Below are 26,632 nucleotides of genomic sequence, written 5' to 3'. Positions count from 1 at the left end.
TTACTCAAGAAAGAAAACTCTTGGCCAAGAAAAAACCACTTTCACGCAGTGCTCTCTGCTGCCCTTTTAGGCCCAGGAGATTTGGCTACTGTGGACAGGCACAACTTTTTTCTGCTATGACAGAGAACAGAACAACAGCTCTGCTGTATGGGATCATCATTATGTCTAATAGCCTCCTCCATGATTGCTGGAAAGGGAATATTTTTCCTTTAAGAATTGTATAAGTATCTTTAGAGAACAAGAGACTCACAGAGCTCAGACAGTACAGCTGCAGGAGTTATTTTTGGCTGAATAGAGCCCTGTGTTTCTTTTTTTTTTTAATGCAGTACGGGGAAGAGCAGACACTGCACAGAAACTTGTTTCAGAAGTTGCAGGAAGGAGGCAGTTTGTGCGCAGTGGGCTGAAACACAGAGTAGGACCATAAGAAAACCATTGCCCACCCTTCAAAACCAAATTCTTGGGCATGGGGCATATTTGATATGAAATCATTGTTCCATGCTGGCTCTGTCAAAGACTGCATGTTTGTGGCTTTGTCTTCCATCAGGCATAATGGGATGATCAGTCCCATCCATGTACCCAGCAGACCTTGCCCACACCAAGGTCTGCCTCTTTTGAAAAGCTCAGACCTCCTGCCATTCAAGGTCAAATCTTAAGTGCAAAGGTATCAGTGTCAAAAACACTGATAATTACTGTTTGGCGTGAGACTACCTCATACCACATTTTTCACACATGCAATATTTCTAAGCGCTGGTGCAGACAGGCCTACTAGGAGTGTCTCAGGAGGTATTTCTCTCATTTCACTGCAGCCAGCATTAATTACTGTAGTGAAAAGGAAACACACCTTTGAAATAAAAAACTGTTAACTGATACTGGGACAAAGGGTAGAGTCATTCTAACAACTCTAGATAATGGTATTATTGAAATCCTAGTAAAATACAGTATATACCACACAGCATGGGATATCCTACTGCACAGTACTAGACTATAAAAGTATTAGTAGTACCTTGGAAGCAACTTGGGAAGATTTGGAATGTTGTTATGTTGCCTTGCCAGTTGTCATCATTTTTACCAGAATTTTCTTTGTCTCTTTCTCAAAGACTCTGGTTCCCAAAGACATACTATTATGTGAAAATATAAACAAAAAAGGATAAACAAAAAAACAGTTGGTTTTTTTTTTTTTTAAAGTGAAGAGGTACAAGCCTGTAGGAATAAAAAGAAAGCAACTAGAAAGAAGCAATTAAAAATAATACTCTGCCATGGGGACCTGTGCTTATGATTTTTTAATAGGCTGACTTGGAGTGCAAAGTTTTAAAAAATTAGAAGCCAGCATATTTGTTCCATAACAACAATGCAGTTGTTTCATTCCCCTGTTTCCTGAGAAGAGTGTAATACCTGTATATATAAAACACACTGTAAAAGAAATACGTAATTATTAATTCGTGTTTGGCCAAGCATTGCAGTCTCTCTGTAATTACTTGGAAGGTGAAAGCACATTTAAATGTCAGGATCTGTGGGAAGGAATGTCTCCATTGCTGTAGGAGATCTCAAGGACAGAGCTGGTTATCCAGTCAGAGCAGAGGAAGGGTCCAGGGAAGGCAGTGGTGGCTCAGAATCTCTCCCAAGGGATCACTGCTCTCCTCCTCTCTGCCCTGCACCCCATTTTTTCACGTGGGCTCCATATGGTGGAAGAATTCAGAGAGACTTCCAAAGACATCTTAAAACCCAGTGAGTGTTTCTCTACTGCAGGTATGTCTGTTGTTGGACTGGCCAGAAAAGGTGCATTTGCCAGGAATGGTTCACAGTCTAGTTGGTTTCAGTCAGATTTCTTTCCCTGCAAAATTCTATTTATTTTCTCCCTATTACATGCAGTTTTCTAGAGATGGCTTGAAAGGAAGAGTAGTGATTTCCTTTTTTATGTCACTAGCTTTAAAGATGATTTTGACTGTTAACAAACAAGTCAGAAAGATATTCAATTTTCATTTTTTAAGTATACACTTTAAAAATCTCTTTCTTGCGTAAATATTGTCATTCCAGCAATGGTATGGCTCTTGCTTATGGAAGCTGGAACATTGCATAGCAGCAGGGATCTACAGAGTGAGTTGTCAGGTTGCAAAATAAGACAGAAGAGAATTTGCAAATAGTTTTGAGGAAGAAATAAACTTGCTTTAATACCAAAGAGGATTTTTCCATGAGGTGCCCTAAATATTTGTGACACTGTCTGCAACAGTGAATTAAATGTGCTTGAGTCTTGGCTCTGGCACTGAGGTGAACTATCATGGGACAACCTGTGTCCCTAGTGCTAAACTCTCTTATTCTCCAAAACAGGATGGCCATACACAGACCACCTACTGGGAATGATCTGGGACCCATGCGAGCTCCAGGAACTGCTAGGGAAAGTATTAATTGACCCAGGCCAGGGAGGATTTTAATAATTACATGGTACAGACAACCAAGTTCCAGTGCTGAAGGATGTTAGTGAGTGCTACTTAGTTTTTTATATAACTGCAACCTATCACTTCACTTTTAGTTATCACAGAATCATGGAATATTCTGAGTTGGAAGAGAATCACAAGGATGATTGAGTCCAACTCCTGGTCCTGCACAGGACACCCCAAGAGTCACACCATGTGCCCAAGAGCATCGTCCAAATGCTTCTTGAACTCTGTCAGGCTTGGTGCTGTGACCACTGCCCTGGGGAGCCTGTTCCAGTGCCCAACCACTCTCTGGGTGAAGAACCTTTTCTTAACATCCAACCCAAATCTCTCCTGACACAACTTCAGGCCATTCCCTTGGGTCCTGTCACTGGTCACCACAGATCAGAGGTCAGTGCCTGCTCCTCCACTTCCCCTCACAAGAAAGTTGCAGACTGCAATGAGGACTCCCCTCAGTCTCCTCCAGGCTGAATAGAGCCAGTGACCTCAGTTGCTCCTCATCCAACTTCACCTCAAGGCTCTTCACCATCTTTGTTGCCCTCCTTTGGATGCTCTCTGATAGTTTAATAACTTTATTATACTGCAGCACCCAAAGCTGCCCCAGCACTGGAGGTGAGGCTGCCCCAGTGCAGAGCAGAGGGGACAATCCCCTCCCTTGCCCGGCTGGCCATGCTGTGCCTGATGCCCCCCAGGACACGCTTGGCCCTCCTGGCTGCCAGGGCACTGCTGGCTCATGTTCAACTTGCCACTGACCAGGACACCCAGGGCCCTTTCCATGGCACTGCTCTCCAGCCTCTCACTCCCCAGTCTGTCCATACATCCAGGGTTGTCCCATCCCAGGTGCAGAATTCTGAACTTTCCCTTGTTGACCTTCATATGGTTGGTGAATGCCCATCTCTCTAACTTGTGCCTGGGAGGGAGTCAACAGCTCCTCCCAGTTTTGTATCATCTGGAAACTTGCAGTATTGTATAAAGTATATTTTGAGTACAAAATCTCACCAGTACAACCAGATCATGAGAAAAACTGCCTTTACTGAAATAATAGACTGTTAAAAAGACCTTCAAGTATGAACATGCCAAAGACGATGTAATTGTTCATGCCAATCAAATTTCTGAGGTAATCAATTGCAGAACTCCCACTGAGCTTAGCTGGAATTTGTATTGGGCAAAGACTGTAGGTAAGCACAGGATAATTGCCAGACCTCTTCCCAGCACACCCTCTATGTGTAACTCCACAGAGGATGCCAGAATATGAGTAATGTACATGCAACACACTTCTTGCATATCTATGCATGAGTGATCTCCTATGCCTGACAAAAGGCACTTGAAGACAAATGTTTCCATTTCTCTGATAGAATAAATCCTTATTCTACTTCAGATTATAAAAATTACTTATTTTCCAAAGTATGAAAACAGCTTATTTGGAGAAATCAGTCCTTACAATAATGCAATAGCAGGGGAAAGTTGCCAAGTGATTTTAGTCATAGTCATTTACACAGTAAATCATATGCACTTAGACTCCAAGTGAAAATAAATCCTCAGAGAGACTTGGCCAGTGTTTCATGCAGTGTTTTGTTTGAGCAAAGAGTGGGTAAGAGAGGCAGGGACATATTATAGCCAGAGTCATGCCTCCATGACTGCCTTTGTCATTTGGTACCTTTTTCCAACACACATTAAGGCTGCTAAAAGGATAAATATTTTAAAAACATCACGTCCCCTAGCTGTACCAGAGACAGAAATGGTCTGAGGACCACAGGACAAAGTTTCCTGTACAACAACACATTCTCTTTCCAAGAGTACCACAAAGTCAAGCCGAGCTGGTTCACTCTGACTCTGCAGAGATACTGTCTCCGTGGGTGTGTAAAGCTGCAGCACTCAGGTCGGGTGAAGACAAATGAGCTTCTCTCTGAGCTGACTGAGTCTTACCAACATAACTACAGTGGTGTCAGTGGAGTTGTTGCTCATTTGTATTGGTTTGCCATCAGAAACACACCCTGTGAAGAGCCTGGGCTGCGTTCAGGAGATCTCTGGCACAGCTTCCTTGGCAGGAGGAAAGATGAAGATGGTATTATGAATTGTGTTCTTTCTTCATCACAGAGACCACTTTTCCATGTACTCTCAGTGTAAAGAAACCACAGGGTGCTCTGAATTTTTGCTCACTTCTCCACTGCCAACTTCAGCCATCTAGCAGCCAGGAAATGACAGCAGTCAAGGTAGACTGAGTGTGTTTTCATTCCTTATCTATCTCTAGTCTTGGGTGCAGAGGGGGAGGTGCTGGACGTCAGCAGCACCATACATGGCAGAAAGCTCCAATGTGTGCAAAACTCTTCAGCAACCCAAACTGCCAGTTTAAGGACATTTCTCACTGCACTGTTTGCTGCAGACTAGAAGCCACATTATGTCTCTGCTTTTGAGTTTGGCATTCTCCATCCTTAAAACAGCAGACACTGCACTTACAACAAGATAGGCATATGTTGTTCTGATATTGCCTTAATATCTGATTCCAACCTGACTTATCCTCACAGCTGATGAAACATTTGTCTTGCTCTGATTCTAGGATGAAATTCTAAATTGTATTACAGTAGAAGTAATGATGTGATATAGTCCTACAGTGCTCTGCATGTGAATATGAGGAAAATGGCACTTCAGTGAAATTCATCACATAAGGGAAAAAGTTGTGTTGGAAGAATAGCTGAGTTTTGCCAGTATAGCTGTAACTAAACACAGTTTCTGCCACAATAGCCTTGAGTTAAAGATCAGGGCTTTTCAAGATCCAGTCCAGAGATCCATGTGGAAAAGGATATGGAATGGCTTCTGCTTTTGGTAAATACTGAATTTCAGAATTAAAAAAAAGGTTAAAAATTACTTTGAAGGGAAAGATGTATTTGCCAACATAATAGTTTCAACTAGAGTTATAAAGGAAAAAGTCCACAGACAATTTATTTGTTCAAATTTTACTATGGGTTGCTCAAAAAAATACTTTGAATGGCTCATGTTTCTTTATTTCAGCAAAGGAGAAAAAGATTATGTTTCATTTGTCTGGTTTATTTTCCAGTGGTCCTGCTGGTGTTTCAGTTGATTTCAGATTATTCTATGTGTGTCTGTTTGTGAAGGATAAGAGGAAAGACAAAAGGGATTGGATTTTCTAACATAAAACTCAAACAGCACCCAATGATGCACATAGGTGGTTTGCAAGAGGAAGCTGGAAGTCCTTATGTAAATATAATTTATTTTGCTTTTTTATAAAAGTGAGTTATCTCCCAGAGTAGTGCAATGGTAATAGTATTTGTTTGTTCCTGCAGAAAGGAGTGAAATAATGCTTAAAATCTCAAGCCACTCAGGGGTGGAACAAAAGACATCAAAGAAAAGGTCAAAGCTTTGGGTTCGTATTTATGGAACTGAAAGATGAGAGAATGTATGAGAGGAGAAAACACAGGCAGACTAAAGTGCAATGCTAATGATAAGAAGCAACATCAAGAGCTTCTGGTGGGGAATTTCCATCCAGCAAAGCTGGCTATAGATATAGGAAGGCTTTAAACAGCATGGTAATGCAAACAGACCGGAAATATAGGAGAACAAATACAACCTAACCACATCCAGAGGTATTTACTTGGAAGAAAAATATTTTATTTGGGTTTTGTGAGAACATTTAAGTGGTCCATAGCTTGTTCCTCTCCCCTTCCCACCTCTCCATTACTGGTAGCAGGCTTAGAAAACTCCTTTCATATGACTCCTCTTTGGCACCACATTATCTAGTTTACTAGAGTATTCTGAAGAGGGAAAAAAGTTAACCCTCTATACAGTGCAGTGAACAAAATAAAACTTCTCAATGTTTATGATTGAAGACCTGGCAGAATAAAATGCAATGTTATGGTAGCATATAATGTAAGTGACAAGAAACTTTCCAAGTAAAATTATTGTTCTACTTATCAGTTGGATATAGAAAGGTCTGAAGTATAAGAACCACGGCTGTAGTAACAATGAGATAAATTGAGTAGATATATCTGAAAGAACTGTCGAAACCAGAAAAGTGTCACAGAGGTTCAGGATTCTCCTCATGGTACTTGATTCAGTAGATACTTCCTGAATAACTGGGTTTTTTATTTGAAAAGCACGGAGAGATGCAACTCCCAGAAGTCTGACTTTTATTAACCAACGTATAGAAACCAGAGTTGTAATCAAGTGTGAGAGCTAAATACCCTGTTAGTGAATTGGCTGTTTGCCACTGTCTGGAGATGACACAAATTTCAGACAAAAATTTGCATAAAGCATTAAGAGAGATTTTCTTACAGGGGCTCATGGATCCAGGCTTTAGGACATTTCTTCTTCATAAAGTAAGTTTAATTGAGATGAGTGATCTAAGGAAGAAAATTGCACTGAAGAGAACCAATAATGGGTAGAAGCAGATAAAAGTGTGAGATGAGACAAAAGTGTAACAAAAATGGGGGGGGGGGGGGGGCCTGCAAAACTGTTTAGAAACACATAGCAAAAATGACTGATAATCTCTGAGAATGTTTGAATCTCTGCTGAAAAGAATTTGAATACAAAAAGGGAAGCTGAAATTTAGTGATGCATACAGTAAGGTTACAAAAACACATGATTTTCGTATGGTAAATTTACCAGAGAACATCCTGGTCTAAAAATAGTACTGTGGTAAATTTACCACAGGAACACTACATTTTTGGTGACCACAGCCCAAAGCTGTCAATCTAAGAATAAGGGGAAGTAAGCATTTTAGGAGAATTTTGAGTGCAATTTAGAAGAGCCAAGATGAATATAAAGATAAGAAAGCATTCCTAAGAAGAGAGAACTGGAAAACCACTGAGCAGTTGCCTAGAAATCTCGTTCAGCAGAAGGTTCAAATATGAGGAAATACTCTTCAGTTACTTAGAAAATGGAAGTAACAATTTGATTGAAATGTTAAAACGAGGCAGAATTTTCGTAGCCATCTTCAAAGCAGTTATTGCTTCCTCAGATAAAAAGCTCTTAGGTATAGCATGTTTGAATGTCAATTAATCAGTTTAATCCCATGTAGTAAACCACAAAAAAAGCTGGAAAAGTGACAACAAGATAAAGTTCATCACATGGCACAGAAGCCTTGCTGAGCAAGTGGCAAATACAGTGATCGTTAAAAGTCTAATTATTTGTTCCTTTCTGGTTTGAGCAGTACATGCAAGTTTAATCACATTGAATGACATCAATAGCACAATTTTTATAAGCACAACCTGCTGTAATGGACCCAGAATTCAGTCCAAGATATCCCAGAGGGGCAGAATAAGGAGTGATGCCATCAAAATCAACCGGGGACTTCTACCACACATCATATATTCTCTATCAGCCACATTCAAGACAGTTCAATTAATCTTTGGAGGTGAATATCTCATGGACAGTCCAACCAGGGATGTATCATAAGAATGTTTTTATTTGTTGCATAATGAGGTGTCAAAATACATAACCCGCAGTTAGAATCAAATTACAGGGACACCAAGTATTTAATGGGTGAAGATGAATTTCAGAATTATTTTGATAAATTGTAGGAAATAGCTGAAATTAATAAAATAACACTGTATACAGAATCATGAAAAATTAAAGGGTTTTGTGCAAAATTAAGAGTAATAAACTAGCAGATTACAAAAGTGAATAGGAGTTAATGTTATGGTGCTGATATAACAAACATAATTCTGGGACATATTAACAGAAGTATGGTATATATGGGCTACAGGAAGTAGTTTTCAATGTCAGGAGAGAAGCCTCTGCTGGATAATTATGTTGTTTGGAGTGCCATGGTTGAAAAAAACTGTAGAAAAACTGGAAACAGGCCAAAAGCAAGCACCAAGTATGATAAGTAGGTTGGAAAACTTGACCTGCACAGGGAGGTTGAAATGGTTTGTTTAGTCTAGAAAACAGAAGGTTGGTGGGAGACAGAACAGTCTGTAAAAGTATAAAATGCCAGTAAGAACAGTGGGAAATTCCTTATGTGAGTGCTAAGAGTTGTGCAAGAACGTTGAGGGACTGAAACTCTTAGCTGCAGGGTGTGAAATTTGGATTTAGCAAGACAGTGTAAAACTGAAGGAAAAGTAGAGTCAGTAGAACATGAATACAGAAGTAGTAAGGTGCTAATGTTAACTATTTTTTATATAAAAATTGACTTAGAGAAGGATGGTAACAGATAGGTATTTTTGTGGTAGTACTAGAAGTATGTAGTAGACTTCTAAGTTTAGCTAGCCCTGAATGTGACTAGAGATTTCACTGATACTAATGATGGAAATACGTAACTGGGAATTATACTAGTATGGAGGATGTTGGTATTTGGCATAGGGACTGGACAATAAAAACAACAACTATTCATAGGACCTCAGTATTCCTGAATGTGAAGATCAACACTCTTCTTTTCATTAGATATTCAGACAACTATAAATTAATAACAATTTGAACATGATTAACTAGGATGTTATAAAATGCCTGGTCACAGCAAATAAGCTTGGATGACACAATCAAGATTAGACTCTAAATTAAACAAGTGAGTAAACAAAGAACATGCAAAACAAAATTCCTCATTTCAGGGGGACATGTTTTGATAAATTAAGGAAATTCTCAGCTGGACTGAGTAGCTGTGAGATCAGAATGTTCCAGGGACCTGGAATGTATCCTCACAATGGTGCAAATTATAGCAGGAAGCTGCATCCCAAGAGCAGAGAGTAAAGTGTGTAGAAGAGGCTTGAGATAATGGACGTCTACCCATCTTTAAAATATATATTTAGAATAAATAGCTATCTTACAAAATAAGATACAAAAGTACAGAGAAGCAAAAGAAATTGTGTCTTAAAATCCAAAAGACCAGAGTATGATTAAATGTTGATTAGAAGCTGGAAGGAAATTACTTTCAGGGGTAAGACTTGAAATTACTCTTGTTTAATATTTTCATAATAACTTGGCACATAATACAGGAGCTTTCTGATAAAGTCTACCAATAATAAAAACTGAAAGACATTGACAGGAAAGAATGGGTATATCATACAGGGATATGGATCACCTTTAAATATTGTGTAGTACAAATAGGACAAAGTTGAATAGGATAAGATGTTTAAGTCATGCTCTTGGGTGCTAGTAACAGAAGGCTCTCCCCAAAACTAGAAACTCTATGCTTGGAAACAACTAAGGAAGAGAAGTACTGAGGAGTAAAGGGTCATTCCAAAATTACTAGGAGCTTCTAATGGGACACAGCTGTGACTGAGGCAAATGCTGTTCTATGGCATACCAGAAGAGGTATTTCTGACACAAATAAGAGCAGTGTCACTGTACAAGATCTGGCAAAAACATCTTTGTATGACTCGTACAATTTTAATCACCCTTCTTCAAGGAAACACAACTAAAAGGAAAAGGACTACTAGGTTAATGAGAGAAACAGAAAGCATATTTTACAAGAAAAACTTAAAAGACCATGATTGGTTAGAGCAGTAAGAGAACAATTCAAAAGAGATGTGATGATTGCCTAAAAATACATCTGAAGAACAAGTACCAATAAGAGGAAAGAAGTATTTAATCTAAATAATAATGCTGGAACAGAAACAAAAGGATATAATCAGCACTGAGTGTGAATAGGAATCAGAGATACAAATCATTAAAACAAAGAAGTTCTTGAACTGTGTTCCTTTGAGAGTAACAGGGGCAAAAACCCTTAATTGCTTTTAATGGACAAAGTGAGTTTATGAGAGGGATGATGTAACATAGCTGCAAGTGATTGCAGGGATTGAATTTGATGATACAGAAAGACTTTTTCAACCTTGTGTTTCTGTTGTTATAAAAAAGTAATGAATTCTTTTGCTCAGTTTCTACTAAGGTAGTATATAAAATGTTCAATTTCATTTGCAGGTTAGAGAACAATGTTGACTTTCTATTAAGCTACCAGACACTGGAGCAAACTAACTAAGAAAGTTTTCAAGAAGCGCTTGAGCAAATATTTGACATGGCTTTTCTAGGTGTACTGAGACAAACTTACAGATGTGGTTTGGTTTTCTGAGGTTCTTTTCAGCCCTAAATTTGTATGGGAAAATATAAGCTTGTGTTTCTGGACTCTGGCTTAGCAAAACAGCAAAAAGCACAAGTAATTTCTATTGAGTAATTTACACTCTGCAACTTCTGGAGATATTTGCAGTGCTACATTATTTATTATTTTTCCAGTGTTCAGAGTGTTTTAGAAAATTTCATAAAGTATGCACAGTTCCCAGCTGGAGATGGGAAGCTTTTGGCTTTCATACCTGGAGATTTTGGTATACATACAAAAGAACACCATTGCTGTATTTAGCATTCTCTAGCAGAGAAGATGCAGCCTGGTGTGAGCTCCATTGTAAAACATTTTCCTTCTCTGAACTTCCTTCCAGAGCGGCAACAGGATTCTATGTTCCATCATTCTGGATCACTGGCAGGGACCATCAATAATAAATTATGATGATGAGAATGGCAAAACATGTATGCACATTGCTGCTGCTGCTGGCTACAGTGATATCATCAGTGAGCTGGCTAAAGTCCCAAAGTGCAACCTGCAGCCCCTTGATGTGGATGACAGGTAACCATGGAAACTCTGAAATTTCTGCTTCCTTTCTAATAACCTGAGACCAGCTCTGTTTACTAAATAATCACGTTTCCTGTTTCACAGGCCATGGCCTGGTTAATACCCTGCACTCCTCAGAGAGCTGTACTTGCTCAGAAACACTGCAAACCAGTCCAGCTCACATGTATCCGACTTAATATAATAACTGACTAGAAAGAATGACATTTAGCTTTCTATCTGTAGGAGAAAAAAAAAGATTATTTGTGAAAGGACTTTACCACCACTCACCTTAGTTTCTTTCAATCAAAAGTGAACATTCTTTTCAAAACAATAGAACAGGATCCTGCAACTCGAAGCCAGGATCCTGCTGTTACTTTTATTAAAGAAATGGTAGTGTTCTCTTGTCGTTAAAATGAAAATACCATACTCCTATAGGACCAGAGGACCCTCACCTTCCATTCTGAAAAGGCATATGATTCCTTCTGTGATTAAATCTCTATTTCATAAGTACAGAAGAGTCATCTTTCCTCTTTTTCACCCCACACCCACCTCCCTTGGAACTTTCCTCATAATTTTATTTAATGCAAACAGAACCAGCTGGCTGTTCACATTGATTATTCTTCTCAGTGAAGCAAAAGCCAAGGTTTTCTTGGCTTACGCCTTCAGGTACTTAAAATAATATCTTTCTTCATGGAAAAGTGCAATAAAATGGAACAGAAATAAAATGAACAGGGTTCTGGAGCAGTTCCTAAACATCACTAAAATGTAGTTGAGAAGGCTGTGTTTCTATGGAAAGAAGAGCAAAGGGAGGAAGTTACCTGAATGAACTTCAACGTTCATTAAGACATGGCCACCTATTCCATGTGCCCAGGTATTTCCACAGAATATATTATACTTGGAGAAGGAAAAGAGAAGCTGTTCACTACAAACACATATCTAAGATTTTCATTCTACTGTGTTTCTGACTGTACCCATCTGAAATCACTGGGGCTGAAAAGAAATAGAAAGAAAATGTCCATGTCATTTTTTTAATCTTAAACACTTTTCTTGTGGTGTTGTCTCTGCTTTCAGGTTTTTCAACAAGAGCAAAATACAATTTGGAAACTGGACAAAAGTTTCCAAATACAAGATGCAAATTTTCTGCCAAGCACAAAATCAGTTTGATTCTCCCACAGAGATTCAAAACAATTATATGTGCTCTGTTCTGTGCCTATCATAGAACTCGGAAACTGGCAAAGTGGCAGTGGCAGTCTGGTAGATGTGTTCAGTCTTTCTCATTCATTGAGGAGGGGCTTCTCTTATTACCCGTGCCAACCATTGTTAATTGTGGTTGGTGTAAAGATGAGAAGAGTTTGTCTCTATCCACTAGACCCCATAAAGGCTTTTTTCAAAGTCTGCTCTGAAAACTTCAGCCACTTCTACTCTACAGTTCCAGCTGTGGAAAAGATGCTGTTATATTGTATGTATAGGCATTCTGCAGCCCCATATCTACTTTACCTGCAGCTAAATGGATGCACCTACAACAGTGTGGAATAAGTTGCAGGAGAACTTCTTAAAATGTATGTTATGAATCTGTACAAGTAGCATACCCTGTGCACACCTCACTATGTCATTAATAGTTTCAATTGTAAATCTATTCATCTATTTTAATGATACTTCTCCTTTTCTGTAGGACTCCTTTGCACTGGGCTGCAGCAGCAGGGAAAGCTGACTGTGTGCAGACACTGCTAGAACTGGGGATAGACAGCAGCCCTCGAGACATCAATGAAAACACTCCTCTGACATATGCAATATACTGTGGGCACACAGCATGCATTAAGCTGCTGTCTCAGGAGAGCAGGTAAAGGTAAAGTTCACATCTTGCTCACATGTTGCCACTGACTAGAAAACAAATTTATTGCTTTTTGAATGCTACTGAAGGGTTTGAGCCCTGGGTGGTGTTCCCTTTATCCATATGCAATACTCAGTTCATTTCCCACCAATGTTGCAATATTACAATCAGTTATCTACTGAAGACTCTTCACTGAGGTTGCAGTACTACTCTACCAAGAAGCAGAGGGTTCTGAAGAAGATAGGACTATAGCTCTTGCTCAATCACCTTCATGTAGAAAATTTGTATAACAGAATAATTTCAGCCCTCTTTCAGCCCTCAGATACACATATCTTCCACTTCTTTGAAATCTCTGTGCACTATCTGTGTGCTCATGTAATCAGACAGACAGAGAGACTGAACACAAAAGCAGGTTTGACAGACAATAAAATAAATCTCAAGTTTTCATCCTCAGGGTAAGGGTTTGGTAGTATTATCCTAGCCTTCCTTAGTTCTCTACCTCGATGTCTTTTTTTATTCTGAGTTCTTGTTTGTTAAAAAGTATCACAAAATAGTTACTGGTTACAGTCTTCTTTTCTTTATATTTTTCCTTTTTCAGCAGCTGTTATGCAATTAGTTTCCATTCTTCGATTTTGAGTATGCACTTACATTTATCTTCCCATTTCTTTGTGCTTTCCCCTCCTTTCTAGTCAGAAGTTAGTATTATGTCCTATGTTCCAAATGTGAGACATGGGTAATATTACCTCTCCTCCTCCACTCTGTCTATTAAAGAAGGTCAGAGATTAGCCAAAATTTCATCTTAAAACCACAGCCATACCAGTGTAGATAATTATCTTGGCGAATCTGAAACTGTGCCAGACCTCTTTAGCACAAGCAAGACAGGGAAAGGGCCAAAAGGGAAAGGGCAAAGAGGAAAAAGGAAAGGGAAAAGGGATGGTAGGAATGGTGAATTAGTGCCTTTTGTTACAGTGTTAGCAATGGCTGTACTGTTGGAAATAATAATTTTCCAAATATGACATAATACAAAGACCTCTTGATTTAAAAGATCACAGCATGCTCTTCTCATTGTCATTAGATCTTTACAGCTGGTAGATCCTGAAGCCAGAAAAGTTTGGGGTTTTTTTGCCAGATAGCTGTACTAAGTTACATTGAGATGATTGTAAGGCAATTCACCATAAGAAAGTGAAGTAAGACAGTAGTATTTTCAGTCTTTGTTAATTACAAATTTGGGATCCTAATTTTCTTGAACCACCTATGCAAATATATCTGGACAGAATATTGCTTCTTTCATGGAGTAACACAGTTGTTTTCACATTTTGTTTTGTATTTCCAGTAGATCTGAGTCAGTTCATCAGTTTCCCTCCCAGAACAACAGACTTACAAAGAAAGAAGAAAGATTCAGTATGCTGAACCAGATCTTCTCTTGCAAAAAGAAGAAAGATGACCAGAAACCCAGTCAGAAGGAGAGAAGCAGGGATCAATATCCTGGAGAAGAGACCTCAGAAGTAGATGATATCATCACCCATTTTGATTGCATTATGAGCAAAAATTTCAAAGACATTCCAGATGAGTGTAAGACCACCCCTGACTTTAAAAGAAAGAGCACAGACATGAAGTACCTCATAGCAGAAAAGAAGCAAACAGCAAGTCAGGGTCTCCCACCCATCAGCACCCAGAGCCTCCCCCCAATCACTGCAGGCAATTCTTTCCTAACTGCTTCCCAGAGCACAATGTCAAGTTTCTCCTCCAGCTCCAGTACCCACCATTTTCCACACAAGTCTCAAAAGAATAGGAGTGAGCACAACTTGCTGGACCACACAAGCAGCTGCCAGTCTTTGCTGGATGATCCCTGGAACACAGACTCTAACCAAAGACTTTCTTACAAAGTCTGTACTAGGACTTCTTCAGACAAACTGATGAATGGCTTAAACTCTGATAGATCTCACCGTGTGCTTTTGTGCCCTCCCTGCCTTCCCTCACTTCCCAGTTCTCCATCAGGTAATTTTTTTCCTTCTCTATATCCTAAATCCTATAATATCTACTGATGTGGCAAGCTGATTCAGAAAAAAAGTAGGTACCAATAACATTTCTAATTTTTAATTTTTTTTTTCAGTTTCTCCTGTATGTAGCTATCACAGAATGTGGGTGGGACATCATTTGAAAGCTGAAGCAAGGTGCTTAGGTGTGGGAAATAAGAGATTTAAGTAGGTCTGATGAGTAAGCAAAAATGCAGGTGTATAAGATACCTGAGCAATAAGTGCCTCTGGGTCATATATATGCTTTGTGAATTGCACATTAACACCCACTACCACACCTGCTGCTTTGTGTTCACATCTAGTCCTGGAAGTAGATGTGCAAGGAACAGTCCTGCCCTCAAGTCTGTAACTGTGCTGAGAACTGCTTCTGGATCCAGCCAGGTCCAGTGCCATGCTGGATAGCTTCATGCCATGCCGCTTTACCCTTGTAGGTGTATTCTGACCCCAGGCTGCAGTGGCACCCCTTCCCAACCTGAATGCCACCCTGAGTGCCAGCTCTTTGGTCTGACATACTGTTCTTATGGTTTCTCCAAAGCTGAATTCGGGTTGCTAAATTTACAGAGATGGGGTAAATGCTCTTATTCTGTGGTCTGGAAACTGTAATGCAACAGTAATGAAGCAGAGCATTAAAATTCTAAGGTGAACTTGATACCAGAGTTTGGCTGGATTTGGGATCTACTATTTTGTTTGACTCACATCCATGTTTAAATGAATCTGGCTGGCTGGCCTGCATTCTGGAGTTTACTTTAACGTATCAGTGTCTCCAAATTCATCTCCTTTGGGATTAGTCCCATGCCAAAATTAAACACATCTAGCATGCCTTCCAACCACTGCAATATCTAACTGAAAATGAAGCAAGCAAAAGCAATCCCCAAACTTACCAGTATACCATTAAAAGAAGTAAAAAGCCCAAAAGACATTAGCCATTACCCTTCAGTGGAAAGAGTAGAGAACAGAAACCCTAAGAAGACCTCCCGGTTAGCTGCATGATAGTGCAAACTGTATTAAAATCTAAGTGAAGGGAACTATAAAAAAGCAAATCTTTGCACACATGTCTGACAAGCAGAGCAGAGACAGCAATTTCAGAATGACAGGCCATTCTACATACATTGTGCAAATAAGGGCTGGAAATAGTTTTTCAGTGTAAAAAGAAACTATTTTAAAAGTTCCACTTCCTGAACATCAGGCCACATTCCTGAAAGCTTAATAGAACTGTTCCGTAGGTGTCACTATTTTTTTATTATGCACTCTTCAACTGCTCACTCAACCATACAAGCCCCAGACTCCACATGCCCAGCAAGGATTGTTTCTGCATGACTCCTTCTACACTAAATTCTGCAAGGTTCAGCTCACATGTGGAACACAAGAACACCTCCAGGGCTACTTTACAACCTCACTGTAATAGGGTACAGTGAGGTTAAGATATGTGAGATCACTGAACTTGACAGCAGTAGCAGGAATGAACTCAAACTGGATAAACCAAACTGGAGGACAACTATTTCTGGGAAAAGTTTCTTGTTGGAATTTGCTAGACTATTAATACCTTTGATGTGGAAGTAACTAGCTTAAGATATTTGAGATCATTAAACTTGACAGGAGTAGCAGGACTGAACTCAAACTGCATAAATCAAACTGGAGGACAACTATTTCTGGGAAAAGCTTCTTGTTGGAATTTGCTAGACTATTAATACATTTGATGTGGAAGTTATTATAGATATTTCTTAGTATTGTAGTATACTACATTCCTAATAAAATGTTTAAATCCTTGTCTGCTCTGGACAGAAGGATAGGTGGTTTTCCTAGGAAAAATATTTCTGTGAACATCCTATGACAAAAATCTAGTCATTATAATGGGAGCCATTTTGCATGCCCAAAGGAAAAATGAGTAATCTTATTTCTGACAGTTTATTATCTCTCTCAGAAAATAAAAAGCCTGAGTCTTCTTTAAGCCCCATTCTCTTTGTACCAGCTCCCTTTAAAAAAATTTTCCAACAATAAAATGATTCCTGTAGCTGGGAAAAAGGACCTTCCTCTGAAACATGTGAATTAAAATCCTGTAAAAAGGAAGAGAGTATCTGACAGGAATACATTGCACAACACAGATATTGTCTCACATTTCTTCATGATAAAAAGATCTACTTATCCCTCTTCATGCCTATGTGTGTGGTTAAATCTGTCTGCCCCTGTAATTAAAGCCACCTGACTTTCTGTGAATTGGAACTGCATTTACTGTATGAGCTCCAGGGCTTCCAGGTCTCCAGTGCCCTGTGCCTGCAGGACTTACAGGGATAAGAAGAAAAGTAAGTCTCATTTCAGCCTAGCTAGCAATGCTATGCAGGCAGCCCTCTCTCTGAGGAAAAATGTCTCTTGTTGGTTTTTGTTGGACTTTTTTGTTTGTTTTGATTTGGTTTGATTTTGGGTTTTGGGTTTTTTTTTAAATTGATTTTTCTTTCTGCAGCAGACTTAGCTGAGGGGAAAAAACATCTGATTTTCGAAGACACTGAAGTGTTAATACTTAATTTCTAAATTCATTGAGTGCAAGCGGGGGGGCTACATGTAATCTCCTAATCATTGAATATCTACGCTGGGATTATAGGTATAATAATCTAAGGGAACTCAATTTTAAAATTATTTTCTCTGTTGACACACAGTGTTGATTGTCTTGCATGACCATGTCTATTGTCAAAGTCAAAGCTAATTTTTGTGCTCACTTGCTACAAAGGCAACTGGCACATGGGTGTGCCAAAGTCTTTGGAGGTTTTTTGTTCTGTTTTTTGTTCTCCTGGGAATGAAAGATGAGTCAATTTACTAGCTGAGCATTAGCTCTTACACAAAGGGGAGAGGTTACTCTGTGTAGCAATGAGAATTACCTTACTATTATGCCATTGGTTTCTCTCAGAATTACTGCCCTCCACTGAGAAGGGAAAAGACAGTCTATACTAAAAACTGTCAACATTTCAAGAGTGTTTACCAGCCAGGCATCAACAGTCCTGAAGCATTTTGTACTTAGGAGCTTTGCAATCATCTCTTTTTGCAAAATGTACTGCCAACTACATTCTACAGGGAAAAATGGTTTAAGTAGAGAAACTCCAAGTGATATGGGTAACATGGAATCTGTCTTGAGTATAAGGCAGCTCTGAGATGCCTTTCACCCACCCACCTTTTGGATTACTAAACTTCCAGATGTAAGATGATACTTTATTACAGATTTTATTACAGCAGCCCAGTACCTTCTATTTGCTTGAATAGGTAATGTGAAAAAGGGCCGTTATTAAGTTTATGTTGGTATAAGCAGTATGGTGTAGTTCAACAGGAAGAATTTCTTGACTAGGAAAGCAGAAAAAAGCTGACTGGTGTGGCTGTCCCTTTCTCAAACTGAAGAACAAATTTACAGTGAGACATTCATCATAACATTAACTACTTCTACACAAAACACACCACTATGTGGTTTACCTTCCTAAATGCAAAGGAAAATCAAAAAGAACAAGCTGTAAAAAAATCCAAATGCAGTCTTGCATTTTATAAGAATGAAATTGTTTCCTTTCCATTTCAATCAAAAATAACTGCAATCATAAATGTGCTCTTGGGGACAGCAATGATGATGTCTCAAAGAGAGAAAAAACTGTTTTTCCAGATGTTATGTGAAACAGATAGAAAGGAAGAGTAGAAGAATACCTCCACTTAATGCCATAACTTTTAATGAGGATTCTTTTCCAAGCATTCATATTATCCTTTGCCAATAGGATTATGCTTTGTACTGTTGTTATGCAGACAGATATCTCCAATTATGAAGTGAACATTTCTTATCTCTTGATAGCAACAACTTCCCGTCATCAAAGCCATAATGGTACATACACAATAAGCCATTAGTTCTCAGCATAAACATCACAGAAACCAATATAACTTGAATTGCACTAATGAGAGCAACAAACGATTCTCTGCTATACTGGAATTGATATATTTAGTTCTTTGTGCAAAGTGGATGCAATGTCTACAGAAGAAATTTACCAACTAGACACTAGAGATGTTAGAGTAAAACATGGGAAAAGCAAACTGAAGTCTGTTTCTATTAAGCACAGCTCACTCATACAAGATTATTCATGCTTTAGCTCAATGCACATCAGCTTAACCACAGGATCCAGCAGACTGACCCAACGTCTATCAACTGTTGTGGGTTTTGGACCAGGACCTTGCTCCATGCTGAGCTGAAGTCTTCATTGTAACATGGTGGTTTGCCTGACAAATACCACTGTAATTCCTTTCCCACAGAATCTGTTCAGTCAGCAACAGTTACAGCAGTCTTGACAGCTCCTTCAATGCACCTTTAGAAAACTGCTCTACACTATTTTTCTATAGCTTTATCTTGCACAGCCCAACAATACATAGGTATTTTCAAGTATCAGCTGCAAAGCCACAAAGGCAATTAATATCATTCCATCTCTTCCTCCTGCTTAGGATGTCCTGCTACATCCACCCCATGTCTCCCCTTGTCTCTGTGTGTCAACAGAGCAGATGCCTGCTCCTCAATAAGCTATGTTGCAAAGCCATGCTGGATGAGCAGCTGCTTGGCAAGACAACTCATTACACGGCTCATCGCAGATTTGGTGATAACGAGAAAAATAATTTGAAGGACTCAAGCATCAGCTCAGGAAAAAGATCTGGGGAAAACATTGACTTGGTGCTTGAATTTCTACTTTTTTCAATATTAGACATGTCCTTTATGTGATGAAATGCATTACATCATCTAACATACTGTCTTTTTTAACAGTATTAGACCTAAATTAACTTTAATCTTAAACAGTGGCATGCCAGAATTAAGCAATTAACCTTTCCTTTTCCAGTATATATTCTTCTTGGTAAAAATGATACTGCCATAAACATAGTTTAATAAGGATCAGTATCACCTTATATGGGTTCTGATATGCTTTCATCTGCAACAAAATGCTCTCAAAGCTTATCTTTACTACTAATAGACTTCAATCTCCTTTTACAACCAGCAGTTGAACTCTTATTTGTGTTCTAATACTAACAAAGGCCCTACCAGGGTATTTTGCAAACTAAAGCTTCAAATCTGAAATAAAATCATCTATTTGAATAATATTTTACAGATTTAGAGTCTAAATGTTCTTACAGAGACCTAGCTAATAAACTGTGCCTATTTTAAGACCTATTGCCATATTATGTGAGAAGAAGTCATAAGGGTATATGTGAAGGTTATACTGAATCAATCAGTCTTTTTTATGAATGTAAAGTGAACTAAGCAACATCTTTTTTTTCCTTCAGTTGTTTCTTGCTATTACATATTTCTGAGAAATACTAAGTAAGTTTTCCTTTCTTTTCTGGAAGCCAAAAATGCACAGTGCACCACACTAGTTACAATTATTGCCATATCAATTATTATCTTTTTCTTTCACAGGTAAAAGTTTTCAACAAATGTCCATAGACCAACACAAAACAAAAAATGTTATTCCTGTACGGAACAGCCTAGCTCCCATATCCAACCACAGTGCTCACAAAAGTAAGTACAGACAAGCACCAGTTACAGTATCATATTGCGTGCCTCCATCACTGGTGTCTGAGGGCTTGAAAGAGGTTTCATGTTTGTTTTTCACAGCATCATAGAATGGCTGAGGTTGGAAGACACCTTTGGAGACTGTCTGTCTACCCCCCTGACAAAGAAGTGACAAAGAAGTCACCTACAGCACATTGCCTAGGATCGCACCCAGTTTTGTTTTGAATCTCTGTGAATGGGGATTGAAATAACACAGTTTCTCTGGGCCATCCCTTCCAGTGTTTGACCACCCTCAGAGTAAAAATTTTCTTCTTACTTATTTGTGGCTATTGATTCTTTTCCCTCCGTAGGACTCCACTGAGAAGAGTCTGTCTCCTTCTGCATTACTCCCCACAATCAAACATTTATACATATTGACAAGATCCTTTGAGCTACCTTCTCTTCTTGAGGCTGAACACTCCCAGCTCTTTCAGCCTCCCCCTTAAGGCTGACACTTCAATCCTTTAGTCATCTCCATTGCCCTCCATTGGACTTGCATCAGTATGTCCCCCTCTCTCTTGTACTGGGAGCCTCAGAACTGGACTCAGAACTCCAGATGTGTTTCACCTGAGCTGAGTAGAGGGGAAGAATCGCCTGTCACAATCTGCTGGCAGTGCTCTTCCTGATAGAGCCCCGGATGCTGTTGGCTGTAGTTCTGCACAGGCACCTTGCTGGCTCATGTTCAGCTTGGGGAAGCAGTTGTCCCAAAGAGCAGGAGAGTTTCACCCCACTCCCAGAGCCCCAGCAGAGTGTCAAGACTTAGTGATTGCTCCAGGCTGGATCAAGCCAGAAACCGGGGTGTTCTTCACACATAAACACCAGCCCTACTCCTAGCAGTGTCCAACCCTCACATTCTTATGCTCCACAAAGAACAAATCTCCATTGTATATTGGATGAGGATTTACAGTTTACTAATTGTAATCCCGCAGATCAGCCAGGTCCTAAAGCATTCACATTTCAGACCTACATTTAAGATTCACCGCCTCTTATAATCTGAATTTCAGAAGCAATTCTGCAGTTATGGCAATATTACTAGAAATGAAACAGCAGAGGTAGCCTTACAGGGACCATCAGATTGGGTGGGGATATACAGAATCCTGAACTGCTGCTGTTTTGTACATCAGACAGGAGGAAGAAAAGATGTTTGAATTACTGAGGTGGTATTCTCTGTCTGCTCAGAGGGAAGAAAACAATTTAATTGCTTTTAATAGCTTTTAAAACCCCAGGTCCAGGTGTTCTGTATTTTAAGCTTTCTACTAATGTTCTCTGTGTCTTCTAGTTAAATCATAGTTGTAAGGAAAATCCTTTAAAAATCATTTCATAATCATTGTTGTTCTTGCATTAATTCATATAAATGGTCAAGAATTTAGTTCTAGTCTCATGCTAAAAACTGTTTTACAAATAAGATTGTCACAATTAAGAATCATGGTTTAATTAACTAACGCAGCACATTTATCCAGGTACCACTACTGCTTGAACACTAGTTCAAGCTAGTAAGAGAAAAGCAGAATTATTTGCAAAATAGATTGTATTTCTTCTTTTTTCACACAAATGACATATTTGCTCCTGAAGGTTTCTAAAGAACTGTTTCAGAGCCAAGATCTCACTCATCCTTCACCCAGCCCCAAAAATATTACTCTTGTGGACATACTCTTTATCCAGGCAAAGTGCTCCAGCAACAAAGGCTGAGTATAAATATTTGTGTTTGCCTAGTATTTTTAATACATAAGACGTGTTTTAAAAATATGCTAAGGGGAAAAGAAAGTTGCCAAGAAGCTGGAACAATGAAATAAGCACAAACTAGAATGAGAACTGAAACTACTCAGAGACTAACAGAAAGAAGAAGTATCTCCCCCAGAAAAGGAAGGGCAATGAAAAACAAAAGGAAGAAATTATTAAATCTCTCAGTAAAAGGTTTTAAAATGCACATTAGAAAGAGGAAAATAGGAATGAAACAGTAGCCTAGGAAGAGTACTTGAATGACTTTAAACCATAAAATCTCACCCTTCAGATATTCCCAGGGCCAGAGTATCCTTCACCTGGCTTCTTGAGTAGCGTCAGCACAGACTGCATCTCCTATTCTGCATGCTGCTGCTTCATCTCCAGCACACTCTTTCTATCTCATCATGCAAACGCTTCCAACAACCCCTGGTAAACAGGCTGTCACACACTCCCAAAATGTAATTTTTCAAACAAATATGGGACTTCTAGAGAGCTCTCTGCTGCTCTCACTTCTTCATGTAGTTTAGAAGGTCTGATGTTTCTGGAGATGTCAGAGGACATCTGGAGATGTCAGACATGTGTCTGATGCCCAAAAAAGTGACATTATTACTTGCTAAAAAAAAAACCACAACAAATTCAAAAAAAATTTTTTTATATCTATTTCTACAGGTAACTTAATGTTTTCTGGAGAACTGTGGTTGTTTTTTGCCAATATTCATCACGATTTGAAGTTTCTTCTTTCCCAAGTTAACAGCAAAGAATTCCACAAAGCACCCACATCTCTGCAGAGGCCACTGTGGTCCACTGCTTGCAAAGGAAGGGAGTCTAAGAACCATCCCTCTGCTGGACTCCATACTCCTTGGGCAATGCTTTTCTGACAGCCTTATTTTTGCCTCTGCAGTTTGTAATAGCAGCCACTCAAGAGTCTCTACCGAGTGGAAAAGGCTTCCTGAACCAGTAGCTCCTATTGTACCACTAGGTCTTCGGTGGCCGACTCTGCCCTCCACATGTGAGTCATTACTGGTGCTTTTGCTGTATGTAGCTCCTGGAGCCTTAAGGGCTCTGGGTCCAGGCTCATGTGTTTCAATACATGTACTAGTACTAGTCATTGTATGCATTGTTTCAGAGCCATCCCTGTACCAGTCCTGAAATCCTAAATCGAATATCCTAAAATAAGCACAGTATGTGGGACTACATGATGGCTGCTCTGTCATGGGGGTGAAGTTAAGCTACAGTGCTTTTGGCCTACTTAAACCCACCATTAAAAACTTTTAATGATGTATATAAAGTACCTAAAGCTTTATGCATATTTTTCACACAGGTGTGAACTTTGAATATATTAACATACTACGTTCCAAAGAGGGAAACAAGTGAACCTCACAACATTTGGTTTGCACACCAAAATTTCAGCAAACTCAAAGCATTCTACCATACAAATTGACTCATTTATTGTATTTAACCCTCCCAGATTCACACAAATTCAACACCAACTGAAGCAAAGTATTAATGGTTTGGGGTTTTTCATGGAAAGGAGAAGTGATTTCCTGAATTTCTGAACATGAATGAATCTTAAATATGAGCCACGAATTACAGTACACTGCCAGAGGCCAAGCAGTTGTAGTAAACACTGTCTGCTCAGGTAATCACAACTTGAATAGGAATTGAAATCAGCTCAAAAACAAAAAACTCTACCAAGTTTCTAAATCCTCTCTATACTTTGCCCTAAACCCATACCTGATAAGCTTTAGAAAATTACTGCTCCTGATAAACAAATAATCAATGATTTAATTAGTATAAGGTGTATGCTACAGGGGATTATGACAAGAACTTCAGCCTCTTTTGCACAATGTGTATAGTTAAAATAGATAGATATAGATAGACAAATATATGAAGTGAGGGCCCACTGCAGACATAAGAGAGGTAACATTGTTTTCAACAGGGAAAATTAAATAAAACACAAAATTTCCAGCTAGAACACTTCAGAGGAAAATGTGAATAGCTTCTCAGATAATTCGTCACAAATATGCAGATGGAAGAAAATCACAAACGCAATGAGAATGCAACCAAGAAAAAACGAATGTAAAAAATTGCAAGGAAGATTCTGTAGCCAAAATGGAGATGGTGTAACCTCAGAAGGAACTCTTTATATGCTTAAACTGGAAAAAACTAAATTATTTGTATACAAAGAGCTTGTGAATAAAATGGAGATAAAATGAAAAGAAGATAATGTTATTCACAATAAATTTACAGGCACAGAAAAGTAGGTCTACAATTAATGTTTTGAATTCTCCTTTTAAAAGATCAGGAAATTAGTGAGTTGTCTGAATGAAGGAGCCTGAGGATTTCAATTCACAGAAAATACAGAACTATATTAGCTTTAAAGCACAAACAGTGCTTTAAACTGGTGATTGTGAGGTAGAAATTAAAGATTATCTTAATCCACAGTTTCTTACAAGACAACAATAGAGATACATAGTGGGTGTGCCTCAGGTGTTTTGGTGTGTGTCTTGGTGTGCTACAGGGTAATGGGCTACTTTTATAGCCTGTGAATAGCAGAGCATGTGTGGATTTACCTTTATGATTGACTGTGCCTAGAGAAACCCAGACACAGCATCTCACATTCTTCCATTTCATCTTCCTTAAGATTTTGATCAGCATTTATCTTCAGCAATAGAATGTTTTTGTTAGAAATAATATATTCCCATGGAACATTTCTGTTACAGTCAGCCTGTGGTTTTGGATGAAAAAATATATTGTGAAAATTCCTCCAAGAAGACCAGGTCTCCTTCAGACAAACTATAGGTTCTCTGCTTATCAAAAGCAAATCGTTGAACTTTTCCAGATGTACTGCTCACTAAACAAAAAGTAAATTACTTAGCAGTGGAGCTGTTTTCTTCAGATGAAGATTAGCCTTGCCACGGTTACACTATTTTTTATTAATATTTTGATCACATTTTTCAAATACAGGCTTGAGTATGCACAGTAAGAGACAACAGTTCAAAGAAAGTAGCAAAATCATTTGTAAAAATGCCATGCTTTTCACTTCCTGTGCACTCTTTCTCTTTTTTTCTTTTTCCACCAGTTCAGCTACCATCTCAGGATGCTAAGAAGTTTAAGACCCTACAAACTGATGTAGTTATTCTTCCACCAGCTCCAATCTCCAGATCTCAGAAAAAAGGACATTCTCAGAGTCATATTCTCTATTCTCTCTTGCCTGATCTATCAGGAGAGCATCTGAAACCAAGCTGTGTCCTACCTGCTATCCCAAACCAGAAGAAATCTAATCCTCCAGAAGAGCTTGAGAAAGCACTCACCAAATCAGATGCTGAATATTAACTCATTACACTGGCCTAAATTAGTTGAAATATGTCTAAGTCGTTGTTAAAAAATAACTGTACAGTTAAATCTCATTATTTGCACTAATGATACTCTTGTGAACTGGAGTGTAACAAAAACCAAGATAAGATAGCACATCACAAAAGCTGCACTCTGTATGTGTGTATATATGCATTTGCATTATAGTTTTCATTTATGATGAAATTGCTAAATCAATATTTAATGTGCAGTACATTTATTTTGTGAATGGAACCCTCATAACACGTGATTTTGTTGCAGCAATGTGCTGTTAAGCCTTTCATAGAAAAAAGGAACAAAGAGTAAGGTTTTCCATGTGATTTAAAAGTTGGAACTAGGGAAACAAATTGGCAGGGCTTCTCGGTAGTTTGTAAATGCAAAGGTGCTGATTCTGATGCTGTGTGCTATCAAAAAAAATATTTTTAAGATTAAGAAAATAAACTCAAAATAAAAGGCAGTTTTAACAATTGAGGTCTTTTGTCTCTTTCTTTTTCACACATTTTCTAAACTGTAAGTTTGTGGGGTTTTGTGAATTCAACAAGCTAAAAAAGTACAACAAAACACTAATCCCTGTGGAACAGACAGGGCTTTAGCATTCACTGTTCAAAACTGTTCATTTCACAGACAGATCTATGTCTTATTTATTTCTTCATACTCCTCAGTGACAAAAAACCAATTGTGTACTGTTATCTTCATAAAGCAAGGATTGCACAGTCCTGAGTTTTTAGGCATTGTTTCACTTTGATCACTGAACTGAAGGAAATTTAACTAGATTGTTGTTCAATCAAGAACCTTTACAAGTGGTATAAGCCTTTGACTAAACATTGCACAAGACTGTCCTTTCGTAGAGGCTAACAAAGACGCCAGACTCTGCTTGCTTTAGGGTTCTTATCTAAATCTTGCTGCAATTTATTTAGAGGCTTCTCCACTTCTGATTATAGAGGGGCTGTCGACTTAGGGAGGTAGTCCCCTTTAGCCACTCTTCTGTATCACCACTTCTAGTAAGCCGGTCCAAAATTAGCTCTACATCAGCAGCTCATTCAAAAAGGACATGCCACTTCTGATTATCTCTAGATAAATGTCTTATTAGCTGTACAAACACTTCTTTTGCTGTGTCACAGTAAAAGACAAACCTGACATGAAGACAAAGATAAT

The 26,632-nt window shown here is 38.7% G+C and overlaps 1 protein-coding gene across 3 annotated transcripts in view; it reads left to right on the top strand.

The window, feature by feature from the left end:
• ANKRD55 (ankyrin repeat domain 55) overlaps positions 1–25,928 on the top strand; it is a 46,473-nt gene extending 20,545 nt beyond the window's left edge. The window contains exons 7-12 of one of the 3 annotated variants that reach the window (XM_069001371.1): positions 10,814–10,998; positions 12,656–12,823; positions 14,148–14,812; positions 20,267–20,368; positions 23,025–23,132; positions 25,206–25,928. In XM_069001371.1, coding sequence (XP_068857472.1) covers positions 10,814–10,998; positions 12,656–12,823; positions 14,148–14,812; positions 20,267–20,368; positions 23,025–23,132; positions 25,206–25,459 — 1,482 coding nt within the window. In that variant the 3' untranslated portion in view covers positions 25,460–25,928. Of the gene's footprint in view, positions 1–10,813; positions 10,999–12,655; positions 12,824–14,147; positions 14,813–19,305; positions 19,553–20,266; positions 20,369–23,024; positions 23,133–25,205 lie in introns of those variants that run through there. The other 2 variants (XM_069001372.1, XM_069001373.1) reach the window with 2 other exon arrangements.
• Positions 25,929–26,632: the final 704 nt, after the last annotated feature.

Source organism: Aphelocoma coerulescens, assembly GCF_041296385.1.
Source record: "Aphelocoma coerulescens isolate FSJ_1873_10779 chromosome Z unlocalized genomic scaffold, UR_Acoe_1.0 ChrZ, whole genome shotgun sequence".
Lineage (NCBI taxonomy): Eukaryota > Metazoa > Chordata > Aves > Passeriformes > Corvidae > Aphelocoma > Aphelocoma coerulescens.
Note: the sequence above shows the minus strand (reverse complement) of the source record. Positions and strands in the feature narration are given on the sequence as shown.